The sequence below is a fragment of the Zalophus californianus genome, chromosome 1, assembly GCF_009762305.2.
Source record: "Zalophus californianus isolate mZalCal1 chromosome 1, mZalCal1.pri.v2, whole genome shotgun sequence".
Lineage (NCBI taxonomy): Eukaryota > Metazoa > Chordata > Mammalia > Carnivora > Otariidae > Zalophus > Zalophus californianus.
This window is the reverse complement of record NC_045595.1, coordinates 9,477,914-9,496,102: the sequence shown is the minus strand read 5'-3', so window position 1 is coordinate 9,496,102 and position 18,189 is coordinate 9,477,914. Positions and strand designations below refer to the sequence as shown.

Genomic DNA, 18,189 nt, shown 5'->3' with positions numbered 1-18,189 from the left:
GGAATTTGAAGCTTCCACTGCGTCCCGGGGGGGCGTCCTTTGCAAACCGTTCGCGTCTTAAAGGGGGTGTGCGTTGTTTTTTTTTTTTTTAACTGTCTTTTTTTTTTTTTTTTTCCCCCCGGAGTGGGTGGACTGGGGATTGCCTGGATTCCTTCCTCGGTTATTTTTTGCCTCGCTTCCCTCTCCCCTCCCCCTCCCCGGCCCCCGCGCCCCGCCCCCGCACCCTCCTCCGCCCCTCCTTCTCCGGGGTCAGCCAGGAAGATGTCCCGAGCCGCTCTCCCCGGCTGGGGCCGGGCAGCCGCCTTGTGAGCCCCCGACCCGAGGCGCCGAGCCGCCGCCGCCCGATGGGCTGGGCCGTGGAGCGTCTCCGCAGTCGCAGCTCCAGCCGCCGTCTTGACAGCCCCGGCAACCCCGGCAGCATCGGCATCGGCAGCGGCGGCGGCGGCGGCGTCTTCCGCATCGTTCGCCGCAGCGTAACCCGGAGCCCTTTGCTCTTTGCAGAATGGCCCGCTTCGGAGACGAGATGCCGGCCCGCTACGGGGGAGGAGGCTCCGGGGCAGCCGCCGGGGTGGTCGTGGGCGCCGGAGGCGGGCGAGGAGCCGGGGGCAGCCGGCAGGGCGGGCAGCCCGGGGCGCAAAGGATGTACAAGCAGTCAATGGCGCAGAGAGCGCGGACCATGGCCCTCTACAACCCCATCCCCGTCCGACAGAACTGCCTCACGGTCAACCGGTCTCTATTCCTCTTCAGCGAGGACAACGTGGTGAGAAAATACGCCAAAAAGATCACCGAATGGCCATATCCTTTGCCCGAACCCGGCAGCGAACCCCGGCAGCTGCGCCTCCCCTCCTCCCTCCGCTTCCCCTCTTCCAGGCTGGGAGAGAGACCCGGGGGTTGATGGGAGGTGGGGGGGTCTTCCAGGGGCTGGGAGAGGGGGCACCGGGGAGGAGTGTGGAGAATCTCTCCACCCCGAGCTGGGTTGAGCTACCGTGGAGGCTTGGGATGGGGGAGCCGGGGGAGTGGATTCCTCCTAAGGACCGATTCCAGAATGAGGGCTGGGCCCTGGGGTCGTAACAGGGGCCTGGGTGGGAGCTTCAGAGCCAGTTCTGGATGGGTCAGAGTTTTCCCAAATGAGCATGGACCCGGCCGGGGCCTGGGCTCTCTGGCCAGGGCAGGAGAACCGTGTTGGCTTTGGCTGCGTTTCCTTAGGTGGCCCTCACTGGAATGCACGGGAGCCTCCAGAGCTGGAGCCCGAACCCAGCTCACTGACTTCTGCACCCCTGCCTTCCCCGAAGAGGGGGCCCGCTCTCTTAGGGCAGGGCACTTAGGGGTTCCCGGGGCCAAGAGCCAGTGGAAGAACACGTGGCCTTCACACGGAGGGGCTAGCACTGGCCAGAGCTCATATCCCAGGGTGGGCCACTGGCCCTGATCTGGGAAAAGCAGTGGTGGGTTGGGGGCACTTATTCTCCCCTATGTCTGCCGGTCCGATTTCCTTCAAGCACTGCCCGGGGACCTCATCATCGTTCGGGTGTAGAAAACATCCTATTTGTGCCATCTGGGGCCCTGACCTGGAAGACCCAAATGGACTCTTTCAATAAGGAAGATAGGGCAAGAGGAAATGAGGTGGCAGGTCCTTCCTAGGTATGGTGTCAGGCCTTGGGTTGTATTTGGCTTCTCCCACCCTAGGGAAACCGGGAGGGGACACCAGGAGAATCAGCCTCCATGTGGACACCTCGAGGCAGGTAAATGCCTTCTTTTTTTTAAATCAAAGATCCGGAGGAAGAAGGTGAAGACCACATTTTCCTCTATTGAGATGCTATCAAAATGCAGATCCCCTTGTGTTTCTTTAAATCTGTGTCTGCTTGAAATAAACCTTGAGGAGGGCTTAACATCTGTTGAGATGTAGGCAGGCAAGGATGGGTAATTAGTCGGGCTTTCTAGCAGTTATCTAAGCATGACCCAGATTCCAAGTGGGGGGATGCACCCTGCTCCCCAGGCTGACTGGCCACTGTACCATGCCCAAATGTGCTGCTCCTCGGCTTGGTTCCAACTGGCTGCCCTCCGTGTACAAATGAATGGGGCTGGATGGGCCCCTGGGGCTCCGAGATGAGCCCCCACTCCTTTGTGTTTGGTTTCCACTGTTACATACTCAACAGGACTGGGCCCCAGGTGATCCTGGGGTTGCTTATTTGAGGAGCTATGTGGCTGGTGGATTCATTTTTAGGGGAACTCAAAATTGAGCAAGCTTTTGGCTTCTGGGTGCTGAAATTGTAGGAGGGCTCTGAGGTTTTGGAGTGTGTGAACAGTCTACTTTGAGGGTGGTGAAAATTAGGAGGTTCAGCTGGGGTCTTTCTGGAGGGGCACACTCCTAAGCACGATGTCATCTTGATTGGTGCATGAACCAGGAGCCCGGTCTTTGCCTCCCAAGTTCCAACCTCGTGAAGACCCACTGAAATGCTCAGGGGTCTTGTGATCACTCTGCCTGCCTCCCCATCCTCCGCCCCGGGAGTGGTGGGGGCTTGGAGGGTGGCAAGGTGTCAATGTGTGCATGCTCAAATAACTCCAGGGGGTGTTTAGGAGGGAATCACTGGGCTGACAGGTTTCCATGTTGAAAATGGCTTTAGATCGCCTTCTGGAGCCTGGATTTGGAGTCTTCTAAGAGGAAAGGAAGGAGGTGGGAGTCCTAATGTGTCCTCAGCTCACCCCGTCCAGACTGAATCCTGAGAGCCGATCAGAGAGCTGTTGGAGAGGAAGGGGATTGCCAGGGACCCCTCAGAAGGAAGGATCTCTGGGGAGGGATGCAGGTGATTTGGGAGCATTCCATTGGTACTTTACGTTTTCTTTGGCTTTCTTGCTTTGTGATGAGTTTGTGCATTTTGTTCTCTGCAGACAGTTTTTATTCCCTTTTTGGCCCGAGGCAGCAAACATATACAGCCCCACTCTGGAAGGGAAAGCTCTCCATCCCCCTTAATCTGTCACCAAGCAGGGTAATCCAGGTCTAAGCTTTCTGGGGGGGGGGGGCGGGAGGATGAAAGGGGAGGGGACAGAGAACTGGGTGGGGGCCGCTGGATAAGGGACTCGGGACCAGTGCAAAGAGATGGGCTGTGGAAATGCTGACGAGCCAGGGTAGCAGGGCAGCTGCTGGCTTCTGTATCCAAACACTCCTGCCCTTTAAAATAATGTCTTTCAGTACTTATTCTGAACTTTTAGAATAAAGTCTAATATATGGATACAAAATACCTAAGTCAAGTCTAGTTTAATATGTGTTCACAAAGTGACCACAATCATGGCAAACAGTACCAGGACAAGAAAGAGGATGTGACCAGCTCCCCAGAAGCCCCCCCTCAGACCCCCTCCCCACCACTCACACCACAGAGTTAGCCACTACCCTGACTTCTAAGCCCACAGGTTCATTTTCCTCCATTTGGACTTCCTGTCAATGGAGTCACAGACTGTGTTACTGTGTTTGGTTTCTTTTGCTCAACAGCACGCCTGTGAGATTCATCCAGGTTGCTGCAAGTGGTTGTAGGTTGCTCCTTCTCGTTGCTCTGTGGCATTTTACTGTGTGACTCTACCACAATGTACTTGTCCCCTCTACTTGTGAGGGGCATTTGGGTAGTCTCCAAATTTTGTCATTAGGAACATTCTTGTACATGTCTTTGGCTGAACTTTTTTTTCTTTTTTTCTTTTTTTACATTCCTCTTGGGTCTGTACATAGGAATGTAACTGCCCCTGCCATTCTTGCATGCATGTGGAGCAGGGCGTGTATTTGGAAACAGCATCCACTAAGGGTGTAGCTGACTATGGAAAGCACCTTCTTCACTGTCTCGTGGAGGAGTGAGCGAATGTTCCGTGAACTTGGCTGTATGCTCATAGGGCCTAAGAGTGTTACTTCCAAATGCAAATTCCAGCATGGCATGCTGGGGGAGGGTGCAGCCTTCTGGTCTCCATGCCCTCAGACACTTTGCCACTGCAATGCCTTTTACCCTTTTGCACCCTATTCTCAACAGTGCCTTCAAGCTTGAAGCCAGCCATGAGAATTAAGGGTTCTCCTTCATTTTAGTTTTGTCTTCTGAAGCAAGAAAACCCAAATGGAAGTCTTTGGTGTTCAGATTTACATTGCTGCCTTTTTCTCTTGGAGTGTGCTGGGCAGCAGTCCGTCTTGACCACACACCTTGGTTCCATGTTTTCGTTGATTGGGAGTCTGATTTCAGTGCGGCCATGATGGTGCTGGCTTCTAAGGAGCTCAAATCTGTCAGCTCAATAAGGCGCATCTGTCAACCTTACCAGAGCCCCCACTTAATGCCACTCACTCCTTCTGATGTGCTACCAAACGCCAATGTGAATATCATCTTCCCCCAGTCGAGCTGATGCCAGCAGATCTCCCACTGAGCACGATGTAGGAATTGGGGCCGTTGCAAGAGCCGCGGACCCAGGTCTGTGCTGTCACACTCGGTCTCTTGAATCGCATGCAGGATTCCAGCTTTTCACCCGTGTCTTTGGCAATCTCAACAAGGGGCCGAGTCCCATCACACCAGGTAACCTATGGACATTGGCCGATTGGTGTTCCCCAGTTTTTTAAAAGAGGAATGTTCTGTATGGGAACCAGAGGGAGCCCTGGGTGAAGTTGGAGCATGTTATCAGCCTCCGCTGGTCCTGCAAAGTAGAATGTGCTAGAAGATACTACTATAGAAGGCAAGACAGTATGACCCCATGATACTTCTACTAGACCTGGACGGCTGGTAATTCCAGAAGAGCAGAATTCTGAGAAGTAAGAGTTAGCGTGGCTTTTCCATTGGGATTTTCTCCCCCCACAAAGGTGCCGTCCCTCCTCTGCAATCCCCAAACCGCAAAAGCTCTGAAAACCGAAACATCAGATCATATCGGGGTAAAATCCTACCTTGAATTGACCTGAGTTTATAGTCTTTACCTACAGTCTTAATTTATCCCACATGGTGTGCGTTTTGGTGTGTTTTGATGCAGAGATGTTTGATATGCTTGATTATGGGGTGCTGCTCCAGCTCCCTACTGGGAGTGTTATGTATGTCTTGTAGTGTCTCCCAAACTTTCATGTGTGTGAGGACTGTCTTGTTAAAATGGTGATTTTAACCAAAACTGGCCCAGCAGTTTTGGGGTGGGGCCTGGGGTTTTGCCTTTCCACCAAGCTCCTAGGGATTGCCCCTGCTGTGGTCTGTGGGTTCCACTGGAAGTAGCCAGGTCATATCATAGATTCATCCTGGGACCTTTTTCTTCTTTTTCTCCAAGATCAGGTTTATTGAGTTATAAATTACTGATAGCAAAATTCACCCTTTTTACATACAGTACTGTTGAGTTTTGACAGACACGTGCATATGCACAGACAGACATATGAAGTAGCATAACCCCTGTCAAAATCAAGATAGGGAATGGTTTCAGGGTGCCTAGCTGGCTCTGTCGGTGGAGTGTGCGACTTTTAATCTCGGGGTTGTGGATTTGATCCCCATGTTGGGTGGAGAGATTACTTAAAAGTAAAATCCATTTGACAGAGAGAGAGAGAGAGAGAGAGAGAGAGAGATCACAAGTAGGCAGACAGGCACGCAGAGGGAGAGGGAGAAGCAGGCTCCCTGCTGAGAATGGAGCCCAGTGCGGCGGGGCTCGATCCCAGGACTCCAGGATCATGACCTGAGCTGAAGGCAGATACTTAACCGACTAAGCCACCCAGGTGCCCCCTAAAAGTGAAATTAAAAAAAAAAGATTGAGCAGTTTCATCATCCGACGATATCTCGTAATGCTTTCTCAGTCAGCACTACCCTAGACCCTTGCAACTGATCTGTTCTCCATCCTTACGTTTCTGCCTCTTCCAGGAGGTCATATAAGTAGAATCATACTGTATGTAGCGCTTGGAGCCTTGCTTCTTTCGTGCAGCCATTTGAGATCCATTCATGTTGTTGTGCGTATGAGTAGTTTGTTTCTTTTTAGTGCTGAGTAATATTCCATGGGATGGCTGGACCACAGTCTGTTCATCCATTTCCCAGTTGAAAGACATTTGGGATGTGTCTAGGTTGAGCGATAGTGACTAGAGCCTCTATAAACATTGGCAGACGAGCTTTAGTGGGAACATTGGGAACATACATCCCATTGCTCTTGGGTAAGTAAATACCCAGGAGTCAGATTGCTGGGGTGTGCGGTAAGTATACGTTTCACTTTATAAGAGACCACCAAACCATTTCCTCAAAGTGGCTGTGCCCATTTTACATTCCTACCCTGGATATCCCTTTAAAAGCACCAAATTCTAAACTCCAAAGCACGTCTGGCTTCTAGGGTTTAGGTGAAGGATTGTGGGCCTGTGTAGGCAGTCCTGGAATGGTAGAATTAAGTACCAGTCAGAGGAATGGGGAAGAGTGAGGAAGGGGGTCTCCGGAGTGGGGAAAGGGGCTCTCTTGCTTGGAGCGTGTTGGTTCTGCCATTCACAGTAAAAAGTCAAGCTCTGAGGCCATGACACTCCTGCTTGTCACCCTTGTTCCCCACCGTAGCCCTACCACACCTGGCACAAAGTAAGTGCTCCATAAATGTTCTCCCAGTGAGTGAAAAGTCCTCTTGCCACCCATTTGCCCATCATATAGATCTGCTCTGCCCTTATGCCAACGTTTTATGTTTTCAGTGGGTTTTAGGTACAGGGGGTGGGGTGAGGGCACGGAAGGATATGTGTGCTTGAGGTTATCAGACCAAAGAAGGTCTCTGAAGTTACAATGCTTGAGAAGTTGGGGAGCAGTGGGCCCTTGAAAGTGAAATCCAGTTTGGATTCGTTAATCTGAGTGTGGCACCCTTTAAGGCAACCCTCGGGGGCTTGGGGGGGATGTCTATTGGGTGCTTGGGGCTTATATGCCCCCCCTACCGGCCCCCAGTAGCAAGCACACATATGCACTCCCTCAACAATGGAAGGCACCACCGGGAAAGTGGGTTCGATCCAGAGATCGTCAAAGCCCAAAAGCCCCACAGTTAATACATTTTGGAGAATGCTAACTCAGCTCTTTGGGAAGGATCAGTGTGGTGCCATGAAATATGACAGAGGAGAAGGAAAGCATTCTGTGCTCTGGACTGGCCAGGCCCAGGTTCGAGGGACTCCCCCGCCAGGCTGTTTTGGGCATCAGAGCCTCAGTGTGCATATGATGAGGATACTGCTTCTGATAGCATCTGCCTCGGAGGACTCCTGGGGAGGTTAAGTAGGTTCACACATGGTAAATGCTCAAGTCAGTATCTGGCATGAAGAAGCTCTAAAATACATGAGCTGTAATGTTGGAGAGCATTTTTCCCCCTAATGTTTTTTTCTGGAAACTTTGGCTAGAAATCATGTTCTCTGGGTAGGAGTGGGAGCAAAGGGCCCCTCCATGACTGGCCAGTTTGGATTCGTTAATCTGAGCGTGGCACCCTTTAAGGCAACCCTCAGATGTTCTGTATTCTCTATTCTCTCTGGAAGCTTTAAGGGGGGAAAATTCATGCCCACTTGACCTATTTTTCTATTCCCTTCGGTCTAAGATAAAATTAATTGTCTTCCTCTCCCTTGATCCCTCCCTTTGTGGGTGACAAGGTGAGGGAATTTTAAAGTGTGTAATTAGCTTCCCTGTTCTCCCTCCTACCCCATCTCCTTGTTCTGAGCTGGCTAAGAGTCCAGCCTGAGATAGAGACCACATGCCTTAGGACAGCTGCTGTGGTCACCCCAGGAAACCAGTGGGGGTTTAACAGCAGAACCCTGCTCAGCTTTGGGGTTAGAATATGTCCCCCTCCTCCCAACTCCTGTCTTTCTTATTTCTTGCCTGTCCCTTAACTCCTAGGAGAATAGAGAAGGCAAAGAACATTCCAGGAGAGGGAACCAGAGGGTGGGCTCCACAACTGGGGTTTCCAAAACCACTGGACATTAGTCCTTGTCTGGATAGGATGACCAGATGTCCCAGTTTACCTAGGACTGTCCTGGTTTTGGCATCTCAGGAAGCCGAGTAGGTCTGGGCAAACCAGGACTCTGGTCACCCTACTGGTGAGTTCTTAACACCCAAGAAGGGAGAGAGGAGGGAAACAAGAGATGGTCCAGTATGCGGGAAAGGAGAAGATGGGTGGTTTTTCCCCTCTGAAAAGCTGGGACTTTTTATTGGAATGAACTGTGCTTTTGGAAGCCGCCTATTTAAGGCAACTAATACAAGAGAGATCCCGGCTCTGAAGCGGAAGTTCTGAGTTAAGTCCAGATCTAGTTTTGTCATCTCTCTTGAGCCAGAGATGGCTTTTATCTTCTGTTCAGACTGGGAACATCCTCGGATCCTCCATGGAGGTGCTCAGGGCTCAGGTTGGACCTGGAATTTGGAATTAGCTGTCCCTCCCCAGAATGACACTATTCCAGAGGCAGGGCCCCCTCTCCGGAAGCTGTGAGGGAAACTCAGCTTCGTTGCCCACCTGCCAGTAAATAATATTCACGCTGTTAAGTACTGTTCTCCTTTTAGGTCTGTGTATAAAATAAATAAATAAATAAATAAGTATATGTGTGTGTGTGTGTGTGTGTGTGTGTGTGTGTGTATAATTTTAAACCAATTTCTAAAGTATTTTTATACAAGTAGCTTTTGCAGGAGGGCTAAGTCTGATTTCAAGAATAAATTGACAGATGTGTCTCAGAGGAAGTGCTGATGCAGACCCAGAACTTGCTGGTGGGAGGGAAGGGAGGGTAACATGGTTTCCGACCTTTCAGAACCTGCCATGTGCTTTTACCTCAATGACCTTTATTATTTTCCTTATTAAGGATAACGGGCAGGGGAGGCTATGCTGACTTTCACTTGCTCCCATGAAATGTTTGTGGCACATCATGGAGACGATGTAGGAATGTTCCTATCTGAGCGATAGCACCAAAGAGTGGAGGCGGAGAAGAGGCAGGGTAGGGGAGGTGACTTAGCGGGGAGGCAAAGCATACAGGGCTTCAGGATAGGTGACCCGCACTGCACATCTCAGCTCCAGCCCCTAGTAGTGGAGCCTCAGTCTCCTCATCTGTAAAATGGGCAGAGCAGCCCTACACCCAGGGAATTCTGGGAGGATTAAAAGATACTGTGAACAGAAACCATGTGGTGTGTATGATTATGCTGTGAAAAGGTTGGCCTTCAGACCACACGATGGTGAGGGCTGGGTTTGTGTGGCCACCGCGTTGGCCCTGAGCCCGGCACCTACAGGGGCTGAATACATATCTGTGGGGTGTTTTCTCGCACTTCCCTTTAACAGCCTATTGCTTTAATCTGGTTCCAGGCTCACCACACACTCTCAATATTGTCTCTTCTTCCACTTGTTTTTCCTTATTTATTGTAATAGTAACGCTGGTGGACCAGGTACCTAAGTCACAAACTAGAATGGTGGTCCTCCAAGTGTTGTCCCCAGCCCTCCAGGGTCAGCATCACCTGCTCTAGGGCAGAGGTGCTCACCTTTGAGCATGCATCAGCATCACCTGGAGGGCTGTTTAAACACAGGGTGCCCGACCTCACCCCCAGAGTTTCTGATTTAGGAGGTTTGGGATAAAGTCTGAGAACCTGCATTTCTGGCAAGTTCCCAGGTGGTGCTGCTGCTGCTGGTCTGGGAGCACACTTTGAGAAACCCTGAACTAAACATGATCAGTAACTTAATTCCACCTGTGGTCTCTGACCTCCCTTTTCCTCCTACTCCTCCCCCACTGCATTCCCCAAAGGCAACAGCTGTCTCTTGGATGCTATCTCTTGGATTGTGTGTGTCTTCCTCCCTCCCTCCCTCCCTCCTTCCCTCCCTTCTTCTTCTTCCTCTCTTACAGGTTTCATCACATATTTACATACACCTTGACATAAATTTAGTTTTCCTGGTTTCTGAACTTTGTAGCCTTCTGGAACTTATACTTGCCTTTTCCACCCAACTGTATGTTTCTAAGATTCATCTGCTGATGAGTGTAGCTGTAGGTCATTTCCTTTTCTCTGCTTAATATTGCATTCTGTGATGATACAACAATTTATCCATTTCCCTGGGTGATGGACATTTGGGATGTTTCTAGTTTGCATGTGTGCGTGAGTGCATGTGCACGTGTGTGTGTTTGCTCTTTTGAACAGTGCTGCTGTGATGAATAAATAATTTTTGAATGAATGAATTCAAGGTGTTAATTTTAGTCTGTGTACTTGGGAACCTAGCTTCAGCTAGAATCAGCTGAGATTCATCAGCGTTTATGGAACACCAGCCATCTGACAGGCCCTGGCTAAGCTGGTTCTCAGGTTCCTCCTCATTCTAAGGGCTGGGTCAGCCAGACAGCCCCCATTCCTGCCTGGAGAGCTGGGTTCTTGAACAAATTGGAATAGTCAAAAACATTTATGGACTTGAATTATCTTTGGAAGAGTTGTTAGAATGCAAAAATTTTAACAGTCTGTCCTATTCCTCGCCATAGTGCAGTCTTTTAAGTTACGGATCATGGATGAATGTTCATGGTTTATAGGGGAGGAAGGTCATCCCATGCAGTTAGTATCAGATGAGTAGATGGATGGATGGATTCATCTGTGGTTGGTTGGACAGACGGATGGGGGGATGGGATGAAGGAAGGAAGGGAAGGAGGGAGAGAGGAAGAAAGAGGAAAATGAATGGTGTTGGATAGCTGGGTGATTGGATGAGTAAATGGATAGGTTATAGGTGGATGGATGAGTAGATTGGTGGATGACTGATGGGTGAATATATGGGTGGATGAGTAGATGGGCAGATGATGGGTAAGGAGGGTAAGGAGATGGATGGGCAAGGAGATGGGTGGGTGTGTGGGTGGATGTTGAAGATAAGGGTGTGTCTAGCAGGGTGGTTGTCCATGTTGGGTGTCTGTGATATTTAGTGTTCTTATTGGGTTGTTAATGACCAAGTCCCGTTGTCCATGTTGGGTGTCTGTGATATTTAGTGTTCTTATTAGGTTATTAATGACCAAGTCCCTCCACTTGCCACCTTCGTTGTACCTTTCTCAGCATCAAATGAATCTTGCATGCTTTTTGTGAAAATCAGCGAGAATGCGTGTATAAGCCTTACCTCTCAAACTAGAAGGCTCCTTGAGGGTAGGGGACAGTGTTTTACCTTCCTCACACCCCCCAACAATTCCTGTGCTATATCATGCATAAATGTTTGTTAATTGAGTAATGATGAGGAAAATAAATGGTGTTGTTGACAAAGATTATGAAAATTCTGGGAACACCCGGTTTTGTTTATTTCTGCACTGGGACTGGCAGTGGAATTCCTTGAATTTTACCCCATCAGTGAATAGTGGTGGACTAGTGGGATAGCTCTCTTCTGAGCAGATTGGATAAATGTCCCCGATTCCTACTCACTGACCAGAGGTGACAGGTTACAGATGCCCCATGGTCCTATAAGACCCCACACGATCTGGTCGCTGTTTTCTCTTTGTCTCATCTCTTCTATTCTCTGCCCCTTCCGCTCTGTCTCAGCTCCACTGGCCATTTTTTGCCCACACCCAGCTTATTTGCATCCGAGGGCGAAGGCGTTTGTGCTGGCTGTTCTCTCCACCTGTCTCCCCGTGGCTGACTCCTCTTTATTTAGGTCTCAATGCAAGACTTGCACCCTCCAAGAGGCCTGTCCTCTTCATTTATTGAACACCTGAAATACAAAGGAGAATATAAAATATATGTATACTCTCCTATCTAGAGGGAATCTCTGGAGACGTCTTAATGTATTTCATTCTGTCCCTTTTTATAAGTTTTTGTGAACACATTTCCATGCCACTAGATATCCTTGGAAAGCATCAGAGCTCCCATGTACTGTTGCACAGGCTGTACATTGCACAAGGATATCATATCTCATAGACATCATGGAGCTGTACATTTATTATTTCAATTTCCCAGCTGATGAAAGCTTAGTATCTTGTTCTAGAAAAATGAAGATATTATGACAACTTTTTGACAGATGGACCTAACGACTTGAAAAAGGGGTGTCTTATTTAAATTCACACAGTGGTGCTGTATGGGTTGGCAGCAACCCCAGAAAAGACTGCTGTTAATATCTGATAGTACTCCGCTTTATGGTTGTATCCTACTTCATGTAAACACCTCCAGCTGTTTGTTTGTTTTGCTTATAAACAACAGTGCAGAGAACATCTTTGTGCCTCTTTGTCCAAGGCTCTGATTATTTTCAGAATAAAATTCTGGTCTAGATAAGGTGCTCAAGTCTGGAAACTGCTGCCTGCACTGTCTTCGAGTCTGTAAAAAAGATTTGGAGACCAGGTGACTCAAAGTTCAGGAAGTGGATGGGGAGGGGCAGGGAAAGAACTGCTGTTTGGTTTGGAATTTTTCCTGGGCTGCATGGAAAGAGTGCTTTCGAACTGGGGGTGATTTTGCCCCCCAAGGGACTTTTGGCAGTGTCTGGAGACGTTTCTGGATGTCATGACTGTGGAGGGCAAGGTGCTACTGGCATGTAGTGGGCAGAAGCCAGGACTGCTGCTGAATGTCCTGAAATGCACAGGACACCCCCATCTGTCCCGCCTTCACCCTCCCCCCCCAGTAAAGAATCATCCAGCCCAAGGTGTCAGTAGAGCTGAGATTGAGAGATCCTGATGTAAAAGATGTCACAGATTTCCTGGAGGGGAGTGGGTGGATTTCAGGGTTTTGGGTGACTTAAATTGAATTTACAGTTTCTCTTCCTAGCTGGGTGTCTAAGCCAGCTTTCTGTGAACTTTAGATCCCACACGATCAGCAACAGGCTTGCTACCGACAGATTCGTTGATGTAAATATAGATGAGTATATAGAAGGAAATCTCAGCCGGAGTTGGAAAATGTTGGAATGAAAGCTGCTGCGGCCTTTCCTTCTCCTTCCCTCTCCTTCTGTTGCCCAGTTTTTAAATCGTGTCTCACTTCTCCGGGCTCCTGGTGTGGTGGGTGCTGTTGGTGTAGACCATGGTTCTCTATTCCCTTAGTCCCAGCATCCTGGGCTGGCCTTGTGCATGAGCAGGAGACAGAGCCTGGGGCAGATTAGCTTAGACATGGGAGTGGGGAGAGGAGTGCATTCATTCATTCATTCATTCATGGTGAATTCATTCATTTATAAATGTTTATTGAGCACCTACTATGTACCAGGCGAGTGGGGGCAGATGAGATCAGGAAGGTGACAGGATATGACTATTTCCTTAGGACAGAGTCCTGGAAATGGCATCGCTGGGTCATATGTCAGGCTTTGGGACCAGATTGCAAGGAGCAGGAAGTCTGTGTCCTTTCAAACCCAGAGGTCCCCTTTCCTTGGTTACGTGGCCCAACTGGCTCGCCCTTGATTTTGCATCTCCACCAGATAGATAAGTGAAAAGTGGAATCCCCTTGGGGTACAATATGCACCTTCAAGAACTGAAGAAGTAGAACGTTTTCTGGGTCTGTGTGGGCCATCTGCACTTCCTTCATGATGTCCCTGGTCATGTCTTTTCTCTGGCTTCCCTAGAGATATTCTGCACAGATATCTTCTGGGGGAATGCGCCAGGTGTAGACACTAAGGGGTTCTGTGTAGGGTCTGAGGTAGTCCAGTGTAGTGGTTAAGAGGAAGGGCTGTAGAGCCACTCTGCTTGGGTTCGAATCTCGGCACTTATTCTTTCCAGTCGCATCATCCTGGGTGATTTGCTTAACATCCTGGGACTCTGCTTCCTCATCTGTGAGATGCATATAACATTAGTGTCCACCTCAGGGGGTTGTCGTAAGGCTCAAGCAGCACCTAGAACAGTGCTTGGCACATGGGTGCTGAATACGTTTGGCTGTACTATTGTTCAGGGGGCCAGACATTAGCGCACCCCCTCTTCAGTGTTTCTGTGTACCTCTGTTGGTGTCTCAGGGTGCGGTAGCCACCATGTGATTTAGAGTAAGCTCTCCAAGCCTTGGCTCCAGTCACGGCTCTTTTAAATGATCAAACAGGATCCTTCATCTGCCCCCCCCGCAAAAAAACTTGATGAGAAGCAACTGGACCATTTTCCACATTCATGATGGGTGGGCCCTCTCCTCCCCTCCTCTGCTCATTCATGTCCTGGATTTCCCTGGAGCCCCATTAAAGAAGTGCCATATTCTGGGAGGACATGGGAACCGTATGCCTTTTGGACAATGGTTAGTAACTCCTCTCTCTGGAGAGCTTATGACTCTCAGGCTGTGTGATGACTACTTTGGCCGACTTAATCTTTACACCAGCCCCCATTTTACAGATGAGCACACTGAGGTTCAGCGAGCCAAAGTTGATTGCCAAGGTCACACATCGAGCGAGTGGGGAAACCTCACTGGACAGGTATCAGCACAGCACAGGGGACAAAGGCCCGGAGGGGCAGAAAGGGAGGGGCCTCCCCTGTCTGGGAAGGCATTCATGCTCCAGAGAAGCTGGAGTGCCCGTGGGCCAGAGCTGGTATAAGGGAGTAGTTTAGGGACAGAGTTTGAGGTCACCCAGGACTAGGTTTCTCTCTGTCAGTGCTGTGGCTTTGGGGATGCTACCTAACTTCAGAGATCCTCAGTTTCTTCATCTGCACAATGTCTGGGGTAGAATAGTATTTAAGTCCCAGGGAGGTTGGAAGGATGAAATTGGTGGTGAATGTCAAAAATCATGCTTGGCATAGAGAACATGCTTAGCAAGTGGCAGAAGCTCTCATTTCCTCCTTGGTCTGGGGACTGGGACACAGACAGACACAAACAGACACAGACGGCTGCCCTGAAGTGGCTGACGTTCTCGTTGGGAAGACAGACCGAGGACCAGGTAAAGGACACTGCTTAAGTGTAGTAAATGCTATGGTACAAGTTTAAAGCAGGGATAGGAGATACAGCAGGATAGTGAGGGCAGAGAGCATTGTTGCTCAGCCAAGCCAAGAGGACACCCAAGAGGGGGGTGTGCATGATTCTGGGGAGCAGGGAAGGTGAGGAGCAGGTGGGGTGAGACTGGAGGTCTGTTTCATAGGTGGCTCTGTCTAGGGAGTGAAAGGGATTAGGTGGAGAGAACCAAAGGAGGACTGGGGAAGGGGACAGGTGAGGGGCCCTGAGCTGATGGACAATGCTGGGGAAGGAAGGATGGAGAAGACCCAAGGGACTCCCTCATTTTTTCCTTTCTTGGAAAAGTGTTTCTCATTCTTAAAGACGCAGACAAGGGGATTGCACTCGAGGTTATTTAGGAAGGTTCTAAGGCACCATTTTTTCCCTAACCTGTTTGAGGTCGCATTTCTTTCTTTCCTTGGAGAGTGCATAGACCCATACTGCCCAATGTGGTAGCCACTAGCCATGTGTGGCTATTTTGACTTAAAATTAATTTAAATTAAATAAAATGAAAGAGTCAGGCCCTCAGTTGTAAGAGCCACATTTCAGGTGCTAGATTGCCACATGTGGCTAGTGGCCACCATACTGGACAGTGCAGATCTAGAACATTCCCATCGCTGTGGGAAGTTCTATAGGACATGCTGTTTAGAACATGCAGCAGCAGCATCTCCTGGGAGCTTGTTAGAAATACAAAATCTCAGTCCCCACCCCCCAATATCTGTTCAGTCCCAATCTGCTTCTCAACAAGATCCTCAGGTTGGCTAGACTTGGAATCACCTTAAAGTTTTAGAAATGCTGATGCCCTGAGCCCCACGCCCACAGATGCTGGTGAGATTGGTCCAGAGCTGCCCCTGGACCTAGGGATCTTAAAAAATTCCCAGGTGATTCTAAAGTTCAGCTAGGATTGGCAGAGGGTCCATCAGGTGGTTAAGAACTTTTGGAAGGCAGGTAGATTGGAGTTGGAGCTGTGTGACCTAGGGCAAGCCACTTACCCTCTCTGAGCCCCATGTTCCAGGATATGCTGGCACCCCCTTCCCAGGGCTGTGAGGAGCAAATGAGGGGATGGTTCAAAGTGCTGAACAGGGGGTCTGGGATGCGGATAATGAGCACTCCCTACATAAATGTGTTAATTTCTTAAAATTGAGGTCAGCAGCCTTAGAGCTAATAGTTGGGAGTGGAGGAAATGAGACTTTTTTTTTTTAATGGTTTTGAAAAATTGAGTTAAAATTCACCTAACATAAAATTAACCACTAACCATTTTGAAGCACACAGTTCAGTGATATTTAGCATGTTTGCACAGTTATGTGACCATCACCTCTGTCTTGTTCCAAGATATTTTCATCACCCCAAAAGGAAATCCAGTCCTCATCAGGCCACTCCCTACTCCCCTGCCTTTCCCCACCCCTCTACCCTACCCCTGGCCATGGCTCCTCTGATCCTGTCTCTTGGATCGACCCTATTCTGGTTTTAGAGTTTTGGTAGTGTTTCTCCCCCCCCCACCCCCAACCTGGCATCTAAGGGAGACTGTGAGCTCTCTTCGTGTCAGGGTCTTCCTGGCCCTGGGGGTTGCCGCCCCCACCTGTGGCACCCTCGGGCACCAGGGATTTGGGACACCTCAGACATCCTGGGCCTGCCATTAGCCCAGGTGAATGCCAGCAGCAGGCCCATGTTCTGCTCTCCTGGGGCCGCCACAAATGAGAGGTTTCCTCCCAGCTGGATTTCTCCTAGTTAAATATTTCATAAAGAAGACCTACAACTTGTGACGCCGGGAGCGTTTGATAGTGAAGTTAATGAGGGGGAGAGAGTCACAGGCGGCCCTCGGGTCCCTGCCTGAGCCCCACCATCCCGTGTCCCCCATCTGTGGCCTCCCTCTGTCTTTAGCACTGTGTCTGTTGCAGAGCAACCACTTGACAAATGTATGTTCAAAGAGCGTGTGCACGCGCGTGTGCGCGTGCCTGTGTGTGTGTGTAGGGGAGGTGGAGGAGGAAAAGGAGGGAGAGAGAGATGAGGGAGAAAGGAAAACAGAGATGGACAGGACCAATGGGGGAGAGGCCGTGGCGGGGGTGGGGGAGATCTGAGAAGCAGAGACTGAAGTGCAGGGAGGCCACAGAGGATGGTGCTGGGGGACAGGGACAGAGACACCGAGGAAGCTGGTGGGGAGGGAGAGGAATGGGAAATCCAGGGAAAGCGAAGAAAGAAACAAGAATATTGTGTCTTGTATCTCTTCCCCTCCCCATTACCCTTGACAACCTTTTCTTCCCTCTGTCTCTCCATTTCTCATTTCCTGACTCTTGCTTTCTTGCCCGGTCTTCATCCTTTTTCATTTCCTGTGTCCCTCATCTTTTCATTTTCTCTCTGGGTGTTTGTCCCCTTTCCTTTTCTCTTCATAAACCATCCCTTGGTGTACGTGTCTTAAAGTGCCTCGTTAGTCTTTGGCTGAGTGTGTGTGTGTGTGCGCGCCAAAGAGACTGAACCTAGGGAAGAATGTAGGAACATAGATGGACATTTTAAAGACCAACCATGAAGCAAATGTCCATTTTGCCCAGGTCAAGAGCCAGAGCCGCTGACCCCTCAGATTCCCCCATAGGCCTATTCTGCATCACAAAGCACCGGTGAGGACTGTATGGGAATCATTAGCTTGCTTTTCTTTGTGGTTTTACCACCTAGGTGTGCATCCCTAAGCAATGTAGTTAAATGTTTTGTGGTTTTGAACTTTGTATAAATAAACTTCAGTGATATGAATGGTTTTGTGTTTTGCTTCATTGGCCTGCAATTATATTTGTAAGATTCATCCTTATTGCGGTCTCTGTGGCTCTTCCATGGTCATATTTGTTCACTGATGACGAACATGTGAGTTTGTTTTCCTTTTGGGCCCAATCATGAACCACATTGCTTGTTGTCTATGGATTTTGCTGCATGCATGCGGGAGTCTCTTGAGAAAAGAGGCCTCGGTGCAAAATTTCTGGATATTAAAATTAGTGCATCTTCAATTTGACTAAATATACGAAACTGTGTTGCAAAGTACTTGTGCTAATTTACACTCATGCCAGCAGTGACTGAGTGTTCAAGTTGCTCCACACCCTCACCAACACTTGCTATTGTCAGACTTTAACTGTAGCCTTTCTAGTAGATGTGTGATTTCTGGTTGTGATTTGTCTGTGCTCCCCGAATACAAAATGGCTGGACGTATTTTATTATATTTATTGGATATTCAAGTTCCTTCTTTTGTGAAGCGCCCTGCATGCCGTGTCCACTTTTTTATTGGGTTGATTTTTTTTTTCATATTGATCTATAGATGATCCCTGTCTATTCTGGAAATAGGTCGTTCATCATTATATGCTGTGCAATATCTTCTCTTGGCTTGCCTTTTGATCCTTTTTTACCATGTCTTTTGACAACAGCGGTTCTTAATTTTAATGTGGTTGAATTT

At 49.2% G+C, this 18,189-nt stretch overlaps 1 protein-coding gene across 11 annotated transcripts in view; it reads left to right on the top strand.

Annotated features, from left to right (window-relative positions):
- The first annotated feature begins 282 nt into the window (after nt 1-282).
- The window catches only part of CACNA1A (calcium voltage-gated channel subunit alpha1 A), a 210,364-nt gene continuing 192,457 nt past the window's right edge, over nt 283-18,189 (top strand). For all 11 annotated transcript variants that reach the window (XM_027586362.2, XM_027586361.2, XM_027586359.2 and 8 more), the window contains exon 1: nt 283-795. In XM_027586362.2, the coding sequence (XP_027442163.1) occupies nt 503-795 (293 nt within the window). In that variant the 5' untranslated portion in view covers nt 283-502. The remainder of the gene's footprint in view (nt 796-18,189) is intronic.